The following is a 14,777-nucleotide window of genomic DNA, read 5'->3' on the forward strand; positions in this document are numbered from 1 at the left end:
GAATAGCACACAGGGGCTCTGGAGGGCACTAAGTGAATCAGAACAAAATACACAATTGAGAAGCCGTTGTCATCGGCTGTACTCTGACATAAAAATCGAGAACTGGTCTAGAAGCCAGTAACTAAAATGTTTGATACCAATGACAAGGACGCACCTGACACCATGGTCACCCTTAGAGCCATCAGGGTAGACAAAGGTGCTGTCTCCAAATTGTGTGCAAAGCTTGAGAAACTTACAGTGACAGGTCGAATCTAGAGTAGTGTCCTTGGGAAGCAAACTTAAGTCGAAGATGAATAAGGACCTTTGTACTAAGCCAAGGCAGTGAAGGCCTCTCACCCATCAGGAATGTATCAGTTAACATAAGGTTAAGCTTCCGAAGCAGTATACAAAGGCAAACTCTGGGAGGCAACAACGAAGTTAGGCTTACCCACATTGGTGGTCAAGAGTGTTATCAAAAAAGGATGCACACGATGGATGATGGACTTAAAGGACAGAAGTCACATCTATCTGTTCGGGAGAACATCATGCCAGAATGACAGTGGTAATTCAGCATAGACATTCATAACTGAGCCGGAGTAGAAGGCTAATGTGGCAATATGTATGCCTTGATGGTGAATTGTATTGAAGCGGGAACAGATTAATAAATGGGATACCCATAGTCCATTTTTGATTAGACAAGGGACTGGTATAAGCAGCAAAGGATTTTCCAATCCGCTTCCCACGAAGTTCCGTTTAAAGCACATAGGACATTTAGAGATCAGTTACAGTGACCTGTCAGGCATGATATGTGGGAGGACCGACAGTTTGCTATCGAGCGTGAGCCGCAAGAATTTAATGGTTTTTGATAAACAGAAAAGCAACAGGACTGAGATGTAAGGACGGTGGAAGAAACTCCTTATGCTGTCTCAACAGACAGTTTTTTCAAATGGAAAAGTGGAAGCCATTGTCAACGCTCCATGAGTAAAGATGGACGAGACATATCTGAAGACATTTCTCAAGTAAACAGGTTCATTGAGAGCTGTAGTAGATCGTAAAATCATCAACAAAAAGAGAGCCTTAGATTCATGGCAGGAGACAGCCCATGATAGGGTTAACTGCTATGGCAAATCGGGCTAAGCTCAGCACCAAGCCCTGACACACCTGTTCGCCCAGACAAAAGTGTTCCGACAAGACCGAACTACATATACCTTGAAAGCTGGCCTTTTAAAACACCTCACCTGCATAAAATAGGGCAGGCAGCCTTGGAAGCCGCAAGTGTGCACTGTTAGGAGGATACCCATTCTACAGCAGGTAACAAAAGCCTTCTAAACAAAAAACACTTCAGTCTGGCATTTCCACAGAAAATTGTTCATAATATCGATTGACAGCATGACGAGATGATCAACTGCAGCGCTGTGTTTACAAAATCCACATGCATTTGTTAGCAAATTCCAAGACTCAAGCCACCATACCAGCTCACCATTGATCATGTGTTCCAACATCTGGCAGACACTGCTGGTGAGGGAAACTAGGTGGTAGCTGGATGGAAGAAGTTTGTCCTTACCAGTCATAAGTACGGAAATGTGCCAGCCATCCAAATACAATTATACATACAAAGGAGAAAGCACTTGCCATCAGAAGATAGGTGCTGCAACATCTGAAAGTGAATATTGCCTGGTTCTGGAGCAGAGGATTGTGACAAAGTGAGAGGATATTCGAGCTACCGCATAGTAAACACGGTACTGTAGCATTTGCAATTCTGAGAGGGGAAAGGTATCTGCCAAGCCTTCTACTCATTTCCAAGGTAGGAAGGCACGATGGTAAGGGGTGAAGCTCTCGAGATCTCTTCAAAGTATCAACCCAAGGTTTTGGAAATATCGAAAGGGTCCACAATGACATTGTTTGCTAGTCACGCCCGGAATCAGATGTACCTTGTTTCCAGAAATCTGACATAGGTTACACCAAACATCAGAAGAGTGAACAAAACTGTTAAAAACATTAGTAAAAAAGATCCAACTAATTTTTTTGCTGTCTCTCATAATGTGACGACACTTTGCGCTCACCTGTTTACAACAAATACAGATCACCTTTATGGGATGGGATCCAAAGACACGAAGAGTACATCTCCACACATGAACCATGTCGCAGTACTCATTCCACCAGGGGACTGGGACACATCAAGGTGAGGAAAAGATTCGATGGCTGGAACATTCTGCAGCGTTTAGGGTTACATTCGTAAGGTACCCTATCTGAACGTCATCCCTGTGGAAATGCTTTTTGGCAAAGGTTGCCAGTGATGAGTAGTACCTCCAGTCAGCTTTAGAAAGCTGTCAAAAGGTCTTGCACACAGATGGGACAAGTTAGCAGACAAATTAAACACAGGGAATGGTCACTCACGTATGTGTCTCACAGGACAGACCAATCCAGGCAGTGGGCAAGATGTGCAGTACAGGTGTAAGAATGGAATCTGAAAGAAATGTGGGTTCACCACTGTTGAGAGAAAAGACAGTAAGCTGGTTGAGAATACCTGCTGGGTAAGAGCCACTCAGCAAGGTTCTCAGTGTGTCCCGAATGGGATGGTGGATGTTGTCGTCACCGAGTAGCAGAAGGGTTGAGAGAGCTGAGCAGTAAGTTGCAGTATATCTTCCGTGGTGTGATTAGAGGATGGGGGTATGTAGATATTACAAGGAGAAAAGGTATAAGTGGGAAGAGGAAGTCGGACAGCAACAGCTTGTGGCCTGGTGTTCGATGAAATAGTTTGGCTGTGGCTGTCATCCTAAATGAGCATCATGACTCCCCTGTGAGCTGGAGTTCCTGCCTTGGAAGGTAATATCATATTTTGGAGGCATAAAACAACTGGGCATTGAAACTGCAATAGCAGCTTTAAGTCTGAGCTGTGAGATCTGATGCCATGAATGTTCCATTTGAGAACAGCCATATTAGAAGACAAAAGAAATTTCTCTTATAAGGGGCAATTACTCCGATGGCAGTTGAGTGCCAGATTCGGCTGTGTACTACTACAGAGGCAGGAGGATCCTGTTCCATTATTTCTTGATATATACCAATAACCTATCTGGGTCAGTCAGCTGAATACAGGACGTAGAATAGCTTGGTGATACGCACCAGTGAAATGGAAGTTGACTGGACAGTTGTACCGTGTGGCATCACTGTTGTAGAGGATATCCAAGTTGGAGAAGGTGAAGGGTGTTACACTTTGCGTGAATTCTTAGTATGTTTGCATTTGTCAGACATGGACCCAGATGTTTGCATGCTTATGAGATACAAAAAGTCATCTTGCGATTATTCCTTTTTAAATTACTGTTATTTTGGCTGCATCACAAGTGACTTCAGTGGTGTGGGCATAGGTTATTTTTTGTGTTGAGCAACTGTAGTGGGAGGGGGGGGGGGGGGAGGTAGCTGAGCAACTGTAGTGGGGGGAGGTAAGGACATCACCTTAGCACTATATGATTTCACAACCATGGCACTGAACTGGAGGTCACAGATCTGTGGGGCTGTAACTTCCACAGGCTGACATATCAACATTACTGCAACTGCCAGATAGTGATATGCACAGTTTTTGGCCAACTAACATTTTGCAATCAACATATAGGGGTACCTTTCCCTTCACTTGCATCTCCTGAATGGCTCACTCATCGAAGTAAAGATGACATCCACGGGATGAAGCAGTATGGTTGCCAGTGCACTTGATGCCACAGGGAAAAGGAGGTGAGTAATCTCCCTCATGACACCCTTGCCACAAGTTACATATATGGCTGTGCTTTCACAGGACATGCGAGTGTGGTTATAACGCTGACAATGGTAGCAACGCATTGGGTTCAGTAAGCAGGGTCTGACATTAATGAATTCATAGCTCCACTCAATCAAACGTTAAGGAAAGGGTGTGGATAGGAATGAATTCTGCATTGGTTACGCCCTGATCAGAGAGATAATGTTGTATATCTCCCTCGATCATACCATCAAGCAGCAGAGTGTAGATGACACCACATGAAGACTTCAGTTTCAATGAGCCTCTACACGAGTGGTTCCCAACCTTTCTTAGACCATTATCCTTGAGTGCAATCAAAGTACCCCCACACTCCCCCTCCCCCAGACTTCTTGGAACACTTTTATTTTTAAAATGATGAAAAATGAAGGATATTTAATGTGTGTTAGAAAGTACAACAAAGGAATTCATGGTGTATCACAAGTGCTACCATAACTCCTCCTCAGATAAGGAAGCTAACTATCCACAGTGAGGGTAGACACTGGAACCTAATTTAAAATCAACCAAGTTAAAATGTGTGCACTATATTTACTGTTCATAAACCACTTTTTGCTTCACTCCTAACTTCTGAACTGGCAGAAATTGAAAGACTTTAGGCTGTTGACACTTTTGTGTCTGACCAGTCAGTAACAGCAATAATAATAATAATAATAATAATAATAATAATAATAATAGGTACAACATAACAGGCATGCACGGTGGATACAAGCAGAAACAGATACATACAAGATGATACCACAAATGCCTGAAGTGATAATTTTGCAACATGAAGTCACCCGAGCAATTAATTCTACGCACAATTGGAAAGCCCCTGGAAATGATAAAATAGCAAATTTCTGGCTAAAGAAGTTCACCTCAACACATTCACATCTAACTAAATTATTTAACAGTTACATTGCAGACCCATACATATTCCCTGATACACTTACACATGGAATAACTTATCTGAAACCTAAAGATCAAGCAGACACAGCAAACCCAGCTAAATATCGCCCCATAACATGCCTACCAACAATCTACAAAATATTAACTTCAGTCATTACACAGAAATTAATGACACATACAACACAGAACAAAATTATAAATGAAGAACAAAAAGGCTGCTGCAAAGGAGCGCGAGGATGTAAGGAGCAACTGATAATAGATGCAGAGGTGACATATCAAGCTAAAACTAAACAAAGGTCTCTACACTACGCATACATTGATTACCAAAAAGCTTTTGATAGTGTACCCCACTCATGGTTACTACAAATATTGGAAATATACAAAGTAGATCCTAAATTGATACAGTTCCTAAACATAGTAATGAAAAACTGGAAAACCACACTTAATATCCAAACAAATTCAGATAATATCACATCACAGCCAATACAGATTAAGCGTGGAATATACCAAGGAGACTCATTAAGTCCTTTCTGGTTCTGCCTTGCTCTGAACCCACTATCCAACATGCTAAATAATACAAATTATGGATACAATATTACTGGAACATACCCACAAAATTCAAATGGTTCAAATGGCTCTGAGCACTATGGGACTCAACTGCTGTGGTCATAAGTCCCCTAGAACTTAGAACTACTTAAACCTAACTAACCTAAGGACATCACACACATCCATGCCCGAGGCAGGATTCGAACCTGCGACCGTAGCGGTCGTGCGGTTCCAGACTGAAGCGCCTTTAACCGCGCGGCCACTCCGGCCGGCAACATACCCACACAAAATCACACATTTGCTATACATGGATGATCTAAAACTACTGGCAGCAACAAATCAACAACTCAACCAATTACTAAAGATAACAGAAGTATTCAGCAATGATATAAGTATGGCGTTTGGAACAGACAAATGTAAGAAAAATAGCATAGTCAAGGGAAAACACACTAAACAAGAAGATTACATATTGGATAACCACAGCGACTGCATAGAAGCGATGGAAAAAACGGATGCCTATAAATATCTAGGATACAGACAAAAAATAGGAATAGATAATACAAATATTAAAGAAGAACTAAAAGAAAAATATAGACAAAGACTAACAAAAATACTGAAAACAGAATTGACAGCAAGAAACAAGACCAAAGCTATAAATACTTATGCCATACCAATATTGACCTACTCATTTGGAGTAGTGAAATGGAGTAACACAGACCTAGAAGCACTCAATACACTTACACGATCACAATGCCATAAATATAGAATACATCACATACATTCAGCAACAGAAAGATTCACATTAAGCAGAAAGGAAGGAGGAAGGGGATTTATCGATATAAAAAACCTACATTATGGACAGGTAGACAATTTAAGAAAATTCTTCATAGAACGAGCAGAAACTAGCAAAATACACAAAGCAATCACTCATATAAATACATCGGCTACACCACTACAATTTCATAACCACCTCTACAACCCGTTAGACCACATAACATCAACAGATACGAAGAAAGTAAATTGGAAAAAGAAAACACTTCATGGCAAGCACCCGTATCATCTAACACAGCCACACATCGATCAAGACGCATCCAACACATGGCTAAGAAAAGGCAATATATACAGTGAGACAGAAGGATTCATGATTGCAATACAGGATCAAACAATAAACACCAGGTATTACAGCAAGCATATTATTAAAGATCCCAATACCACAACAGATAAATGCAGACTTTATAAACAACAAATAGAAACAGTAGATCACATCACAAGCGGATGTACAATACTAGCAAATACAGAATACCCCAGAAGACATGACAATGTCGCAAAAATAATACATCAACAGCTTGCCTTACAACATAAACTTTTAAAACAACAAGTTCCTACATACAAGTATGCACCACAAAATGTACTGGAGAATGATGAATACAAATTATACTGGAACAGAACCATTATAACAGATAAAACAACGCCACATAACAAACCTGACATCATACTCACCAATAAAAAGAAGAAATTAACACAACTAATCGAAATATCCATACCCAATACAACAAATATACAAAAGAAAACAGGAGAAAAAATTGAAAAATACATCCAACTGGCTGAGGAAGTCAAAGACATGTGGCATCAGGATAAAGTTGACATCATACCAATTATACTATCAACTACAGGAGTCATACCACACAATATCCACCAGTACATCAATGCAATAGAGCTACATCCAAACGTATATATACAACTACAGAAATCAGTAATTATTGATACATGTTCAATTACCCGAAAGTTCCTAAATGCAATATAACCCATACCATACAGTTAAAAGGAAGTGACGCCTGATCAAGGTCCGCGTCACTTTTCATTTTTAACCAGACTTAAAAACGTCTGAGAAAGTAAAGAATAATAATAATAACACTCTGGACAGCACTCTAGCTGCTGTTACCTGTGTTGTACTGTCAATTAATTCATTTATCTGTTTCGAAGTGAGTAATGAAGCAATTTCTGCACTACTGCAGGTACTATCTACAACTTGGTGAAGACATTTTCTTGAGATAGTTATCATTTGTTACATATATGCCTCACTTTTATCATCAGCGATGTACAGGGCAAGGTAGAACATGTGTGTAGTGGGTGGGCTATATGAGGAATCTGTAACCTCCTCCACATTAATGCTACTAATTGAGTAAAGTAATTACTGATAACACACATAATCAACATTAAGACTCCTGCAATATTGTGATAATAGTCATGATCTTTTGAAAACAATTTAGTTTCAAGACTGGAACATAATCGAATCATTTTGTTTTTACCCCTCATAAAACTTCAATTTACCCGTCAGGGGTAAGTATCCCCAGATTGGGAACCACTGCTATATACGAACAGGCTACCCATGGAGGAGCATAGTTTTAAATGGCTTGTGGGCTTGAAAGGCATTGCCTGTCTCTAGAAGCAGAGTTCCATTGCATAATCAAATGCATCTTGCAACTGCATCCATATCTTTCTTCAAATGAAAAATGGGTTCACTGTAGAAAAGTTCTGATCTCCTGTGTGTGATGCCACGAGGTAGTGGAGTGCAACTGGAAGATTCATCGTGTTTTTGGCCGCATTCCATTTCCATTTATTAGACAGAGGTTGCATTGATGGAGCTGATGTATCCATTGTGTGCGAATCCCCCGCGATTGCCAGCATCTCCGATGGCGAACTCTTCCTTCTGAGGGGGAGTGAGGGGGGCAGGGCACAGAGGTGAGTACACCCACCTTAGGTCATTGTTCACACTCAGGTCATACCTTCCAAAATACAGAGGGACCAATTGGGGATCTAATAGCTCTGGCAACCACTCCTTCCTTCCTAGGCCTGGCCTCCACCAGAGAGTATTTGTGAGCACTACTTGTCGATGTGGGTGCTGGGAATTACACATTACCCTGTTGCCCTTTACGTGTCAAATGCACAAGCCAGCCTACAAGCATGCAAAGGGAGAGCATAAGCGCACCAAAGGGAAGGAAGGACAGCGGAAGTCAGAACAAGAAAGGAGAGAAAGACAAAAATAGTACTTTCATAAGTTTCGGTTACTCGATGTTACACAATGCCTGGGCCCCAAGACAGGGGAGAAAGAATAGGAGGACAAAGGCCCCCAAGAGAGGGGAGAAAGAATAGGACAACAGACACACAGTATGGGAAAGGAAGGAGTACTGCAAGGGCAGGAGCTCCTTGTGTGCCAAACCTGTACTCACAAAAGAGTTGTGAGTCATCTGTGGAAAGATGGGTGGGAGGGGGGGTTATGTAAATATTAAAGCTGAAATTCCCTATGGCAAGCAGAATGCATTAGTGTTGTTATCAGACTTAGTAGATATGTAAGGGACGTGAACAGCATCAGATGTTCAGTGATCAAATCTGGAAAAGATGCGGAGATGCCAAGTACTCGGGTTGGACAGCATTATCAGCACCATAAAAAAAGAGTTTGAAAGGGACCTCATTGTGGGTCCCCATTTGGCCAGCTGGCTGAATTGTGCAGTATCCAGATATTGGGTACTCAGATGTGACAGAGGCACGATTTTGGACTGCATGATAATGTGTGGGCAGGCATACTTGTCAATGAGGTTTTCGTCAACCTCGTCTGACCATCACAAGGGATGATCACTGTATTGTCCATCAAGCGCATCATAACCGTGCATATCCTCCTGCCATCTCAGAACAAGTAGTGGATTCCTGCAGCATTCTGTGTTATCCCATATCATTAGTTGGAGAATAGCAGCAGCTGTACTAGGGAACTACCGTCCCACACATAACACAAACAGCTGCAAATTAATTTGGTGATATGACCATTAAGTATGGACTACAGACGAATGGCACTGCATTATGTTCACTGACAAGCCCAGCTTCTGCACTGCCCCAAATGACAATCATGGTGAGTATGGCAGTTACCTGGGGAGAGATCCATTCTTCCCGTTTTGGAGAGGCACAGTGATGTTAGTCTTGGCATCATAGTGTGGAGATACATTGGATATAACTTCAGGTCATGGCTTGCAGTGATTGGGGGGGAACACTGACAGCAAAATGGTACGTCACGGACACCCAATATCACCTTGTATTATCTTTCATGTGACAGTATCACGGGGACCTTTTTTCAACAGGACAATACTTGTCCATGCATATATGTAACATAGAGAGGAGTAAGCTCATACAGACAATTTCTTTGCAAATGTCACTCAATTTTGTAACCCTCTTAACAAGAGAAGTTTCATTTCGTTTGACCCTCCCATTCTGGGTACCTCACTATTTTTTTTTTTTTTTAGTCAGGCAGTGGATAAAAGCTTAACCTAATACAGCATAAAAGAAAGATATAGTTGCAGTCTCTTCAAGCAATCAAATTAAAGATAACAGCCTATAGATAGTGGCGAACCCTTCAGAAATGCTTTCTAAAACAAAAGAAATAAGCAGGGAGAGATATAGTCAAGTATAAATAAAAGGGTTAGTGCACCTGTAGACACACCAGCTTCAAATGTGGGAGAATGGAGCTTGTACTCCATCCAGCATCCTGATTAAAGTCTACCTAAATCACTTCAGGCAAATAGTGGGGTGGCTCATCCTGTACATTAAATCCTGTATATACAACTAGTTTTTCATTGTATTATCCTGACAAATACTACATTATTGTAAAATGATCTTTGGCCAAGACTATGTTGCATATTAATATCTTTATTTGCCATTCAAATTCGTTGGTTTATTAAACCATACTGACCTATTCCAAACTCAGACTAATAAACAGAGACTGTGTCGCAATAACCTAGATTTCCAAAAACGGGTTGGTGCACTATTCCAATTTGTTTTAACTTCGCTACAAAGGTGATGGGGAACACCTGAAATATTTTACTACAAATGCCACCTTCAACAGCAAGCACTTTAAATAACAGTAATAGACGTTCATAACTATATACAAAAATTGACGATTTTCGTGTTTGGGTCACTGGACAGCTAAGCATGACACTTTTAAAGATATTAGTATGATACTATTTCCATTGAGGTTAGAAATATTCGAATTACTCAATAGTTAATATTGGTTAACGAACCCTATGTCTTCAAACATCTCTGAAACGGCACCTCTGTTTTTTGGCGAAAAATGAAGTCATGATTTATAATTCCGAAAATTCCTCTTCCATTCATCAGGAAGGATGTTTCCGTCGGTGGCGTATAAGCACCTTATAAAGTATTGCAAATGAGGAAAAATTAACAGAATGATTAGATCCTTTTAGGCTGCATCACTAGACCAACATAGAATGATATTTTGATGTCAATCTGTTATTTACATGCGTTCGTAAATAAAACTCCTTTAGTGCATGGTCAGTGTGCTTAGGTTAAAATATTTATCCACAACATAATCCCACTCAAGCAAAACAATACAACACACTACAATGAATTTCTCCATAGATAAACGCACTTTCGTGGTTTTTGTCAGTAATGTAGCTATTTCGCTTTAGTGACGAGAATACGAGCAATCAAAATGTCTATCTTCTGACCAATGCGTTACATTGATCTTTTATTAAAAGGAACGACTTTTCGTTCATTTACAAGCCGTTTGTGCAGAAAACTTATCTCTAACTGTACTTAATAATTCACCTTTAACAGAAAACGGGAGATTGCAACCAAAACACGTAAATGTTTTCTTGATTCTAACTGATGCCATTTCTGTATATGTTCTAAATATTCCCGTTAAATCCCCCGACCACGCTCAATCCAAACAAACATATTTTTACAACAGTATCAGAACGCACAACTGTTTCAAATCTTGCCTTTTCAACCAGGGATGCCAACAATGAGTCCATAGATATAAAATTTCGATTCTTCATGGGTACGATTTTAATTTCATTTATCCATTTTTTTCGTTACATACGATTCGAAAGTACTAGTAAAAATTGTTCTGTATAATTTATTGTTAGTCAAATACAAATTTAATATAGCAAATGAAAATCGTTAATGATTTATTGTAGACATGTCAGGGAACATAATATGTCATAGAATCAAACTAGTGTAATAAAAAGAAATTAGATTACCTATCTTTTCTAATTTGTAGTTATTCTCTTAAAATACCATCAATACAAAACATCCATTTTTGAGTCAAAATTTGGGGCTGGTACTCTGTCTATCTGTTTTATCTTTGTCCATGATTGTCATATGACCAGTGTCCAGTAGGCAGTAAAACCGAGCAGCAGGTGACTGGGTAGAGAATTGATATTGCGGGGAAGTTGAACAGCAATTAAAGGGAAATGAAGTCCTTGTGGAGTCTGTTCTATGTGATTTATCTCGTTGCCAGTGGTGAGTAGTTTAAAAGAAGCCTGTTTTTTTTTAAAAAAAATTGTTTCGGAAAAAAATGGGCCCACCCTACTTAACTGTGGGAAAAAAAGATGACAACCCCCCAACATGAAGAGATATCTAAGATACAGGGAAAGACACAGAAATGATAGTAAATTGTTGTAACTGATAGCTATTACAAGGTATTGTAGACTTGCATTTGGCCAACCAGTTTGGGAACTTGATTCTGCTTTCCATTTCCAAGGCTTCTCTTTTGCATTCTGTTTCTTTCTCTACATATGAGTGACATTTTCCAGAGTTCATTATCTGTTATTCACATCATTTTTTTCTCTAATTTTTCCATACGTTGTGTCAAAGATCCAAACTTTACTTTGTTTCTTTATTTGTTAACCCAAATCTACTTGTTCCTGTTTTGGAATTAGCAAAGTCACAGTCTTCTGACTAGTAATGATGATTATCATTATTTTTCCTTTGTAATTTGATTTTGATTTGTAATTATACTGTTGTGTGTATAATTCTAATTAGTCCTTGACACACAGTAGTTTTTGAGTGTTTGCTGTTGAGAAGTAATCTTGTTTTGGCACACACTTAAAAATTCTGGAGTACCAGTTACCTCGTGCTTTCTGCATATACAGCTTTTCATTTTATGGCTCAGACCAAGAAATCCTTAGTCAGAATTGTTACAGATATGTAAAAGCCCCCTTTGTGCCATTTTCCTAGCTCCGAATTAGAAAGTTCGAGAAATATTATATTGGATAGTTGCATGAACACTGATACACAATTTGTTTAGCCTATTGAGGAAGGACACAAGATTCATTGAGTGAGAAGTATCTTCTCTAGACTGATATTGTGCTGAAGACAAAGTAGATAGAGTTTCTTCAAATATTGTTGCAATATGTTTGTTAACATCATTATGTACATGCAGAAAGGAGAATATGAATGTCCCATCGATTTTTGAATTTACATGTTTTGCTTTACATTACACTTCATCCACCAACTTCATGCTTCAACCAAATTAGAGTTCATCTGGGTCTTGTTCTACAGGGTGGTCTGTGTACCAGTTCATTTATTCTTGCATAACACCTTGTGACCCACTCTGTGACAGCATTGGGATCCTCTTCCTATTTGTCTACCTTTGTACTTCAGAAGCAACAAGTTGAAGATATCCTGTTATTTTTCACTCCCCACATAAGTGACAAGTTACAAACACACTCTTTAAGTTTTGCTCTCCACCAGGTTGAATCCCTTCACTGACTGAGAACTACTTCAAAGCCTTGCCTCGTCCCCTGACACTGACCCAGGCACTGATACTGATCTACAAGACACATACACTGCTTCATTTTCAATGAAAGGTGCCAGTCATACATACTCTAGCATATGGTTGATTTTAGGCTGTGTTAAATTGACGTGCACCCATTAAACGCTGTCCATCTTAGTCATATGCTAGAGCATAACTGGCACCTTCTGTCCACAAATAAAGCAATTGGGTTTTTTTAAATAAAGTTTAAATTGCACTTTGCCATTTTACCTCTTGGGTATGAAGATGATTGTTCCATTCTCACTGCCTGTGCTACATAAGATGATCAATTAGCAGATATGTTCACAGAGCACTTCCAAAAGCAAAGTTTCAAAGTAATTGCAAATAAATATTGATTGTGTTTTGGAAATCAGTAAATAAGACTGGGAGGGTTGTATAGTGTAGCTTGTTGCGCTGGTCTCCTTTGAAAGTCTGTATGCGTGTATGTAGTTGGTTTGCTGTATTTTTCATCTTTAGTGCACCCGGCTAACATGGTCTTTATTCTATTGTATACTCTTCTACCCTCACCATTGTTAATTGCAAGTATTGTGTATCATGTGTTGGTTCCCTTTTTATTCTAGAAATAAAACTTGTGCATAAAAAGCTGTTATAACTAGATTAGTCTCTCATACAGGTAGATAACACAACTCATTACCACAAGATATATATCTGCATACTGCCACAGCAATGATTACATCTTTGTTGGAACTTTCAGAAGAATATATTGTGCCAGATTTTTTATTTGGGATGAAACTTAAAGAATATAGGTAATATTAAAAAAACTCCTTGTCTGACGTACCATGTCGAGCTTGAAACATTAAAAAATCATAGTTTTGATAGAGTTGTGTAATACGAATCCACAACCGTGAAATGTCTCAAAGATTGATCTGTGTCTGGATCAGCTGCAATACCGTTACTTTTGTGTTTAAGGGAGCATTCTTGGCAGCACTTGGTATGAGTTGTCAGCAGCCAGCAGATGATTGTAAGTAGTCAGTGAGAGGGCAGCAGAGAGAGGTTTTGCAGCAGTGAGTGAAAGCACTTACCAAATTCTGCCGACAATTACAAATACAAAAGTTAACAACGTCAGCATAAAAACAATGAAAGTAAATTCTGAATAACTGCTTGAATTGTTCAGTAAATTTAAGAGGCTAATCCCAAAAGTAAGGTCTCCTATTTTTTTATAAGTACAGAACTCTGTTTATGTGGCAGTTGGTCACACTGTTATGAAAAGTGCTTCATGTGCTGTGTGTAAACATGCGCACGGGGCTGAGGCGCTGTCTTGGCTTGGCAGCCATTGAGAATGGAGCTGCCATTGGATGTTGCCGCCAAGTGCGAATTGCACACAGTTATTCAATTTTTGAACACAAAGGGCACTGCGTCAATTGAAATCCATCACCAATTGACGGAAGTGTATGGTAAGTGGTGCATGGATGTCAAAAATGTCCGTAAGTGGTGTAGAGAGTTTGCAGCTGGTTGGACTGAAATTCACGACGAACAAAGTAGCGGGAGACCATCAATTTCTGAGGAGACAGTGTTGAAGGTTGAGCAAAGCATGCGTGAAGATCGGCGGATCACCCTGGATGATCTCTGCATGTTGGTTCCTGGGGTTTCCCGTAAGCACCGCTCACAAAATTTTAACGGAAACATTGAACTACCGGAAGGTGTGTGCAAGACGGGTGACACACATGCTGACTGAGGACCACATGCGGCAATGGGTTGATGCTTCCAGCGCATTTCTTCACTGCCTTGCAGCCAAACAGGACAACTTTCAGGACTCAATTGACGAAACCTGGGCATACCACTTTACACCTGAGACCAAGCAACAATCACGAGAGTGGCGGCATCCTTCTCCATCAAAGCTGCGGAAATTGAAACAAACACAGTCTGCCGGTAAAGTCAAGACAACCATTTTTGGGACCGGAAGGGGGTATTGTTGGTCGACTTCATGCCCACTCTGACCATGATTAACGCTAACAGGTA

General features: G+C 39.9%; 2 protein-coding genes across 5 annotated transcripts in view; one reads left to right on the forward strand and one right to left on the reverse strand.

Annotated features, from left to right (window-relative positions):
* The window catches only part of LOC126237147 (uncharacterized), a 518,724-nt gene extending 507,751 nt beyond the window's left edge, over positions 1-10,973 (reverse strand). For 3 of the 4 annotated variants that reach the window (XM_049946992.1, XM_049946991.1, XM_049946990.1), the window contains exon 1: positions 10,808-10,973. In XM_049946992.1, the coding sequence (XP_049802949.1) occupies positions 10,808-10,874 (67 nt within the window). In that variant the 5' untranslated portion in view covers positions 10,875-10,973. Of the gene's footprint in view, positions 1-9,671; positions 9,736-10,807 lie in introns of those variants that run through there. The other variant, XM_049946993.1, reaches the window with a different exon arrangement.
* Positions 10,974-11,362: 389 nt separating this feature from the next.
* The window catches only part of LOC126237151 (ATPase H(+)-transporting accessory protein 2), a 77,943-nt gene continuing 74,528 nt past the window's right edge, over positions 11,363-14,777 (forward strand). The window contains exon 1 of the mRNA XM_049946996.1: positions 11,363-11,503. Within this exon, the coding sequence (XP_049802953.1) occupies positions 11,455-11,503 (49 nt within the window). The 5' untranslated portion in view covers positions 11,363-11,454. The remainder of the gene's footprint in view (positions 11,504-14,777) is intronic.

This window comes from Schistocerca nitens, chromosome 2, assembly GCF_023898315.1.
Source record: "Schistocerca nitens isolate TAMUIC-IGC-003100 chromosome 2, iqSchNite1.1, whole genome shotgun sequence".
Lineage (NCBI taxonomy): Eukaryota > Metazoa > Arthropoda > Insecta > Orthoptera > Acrididae > Schistocerca > Schistocerca nitens.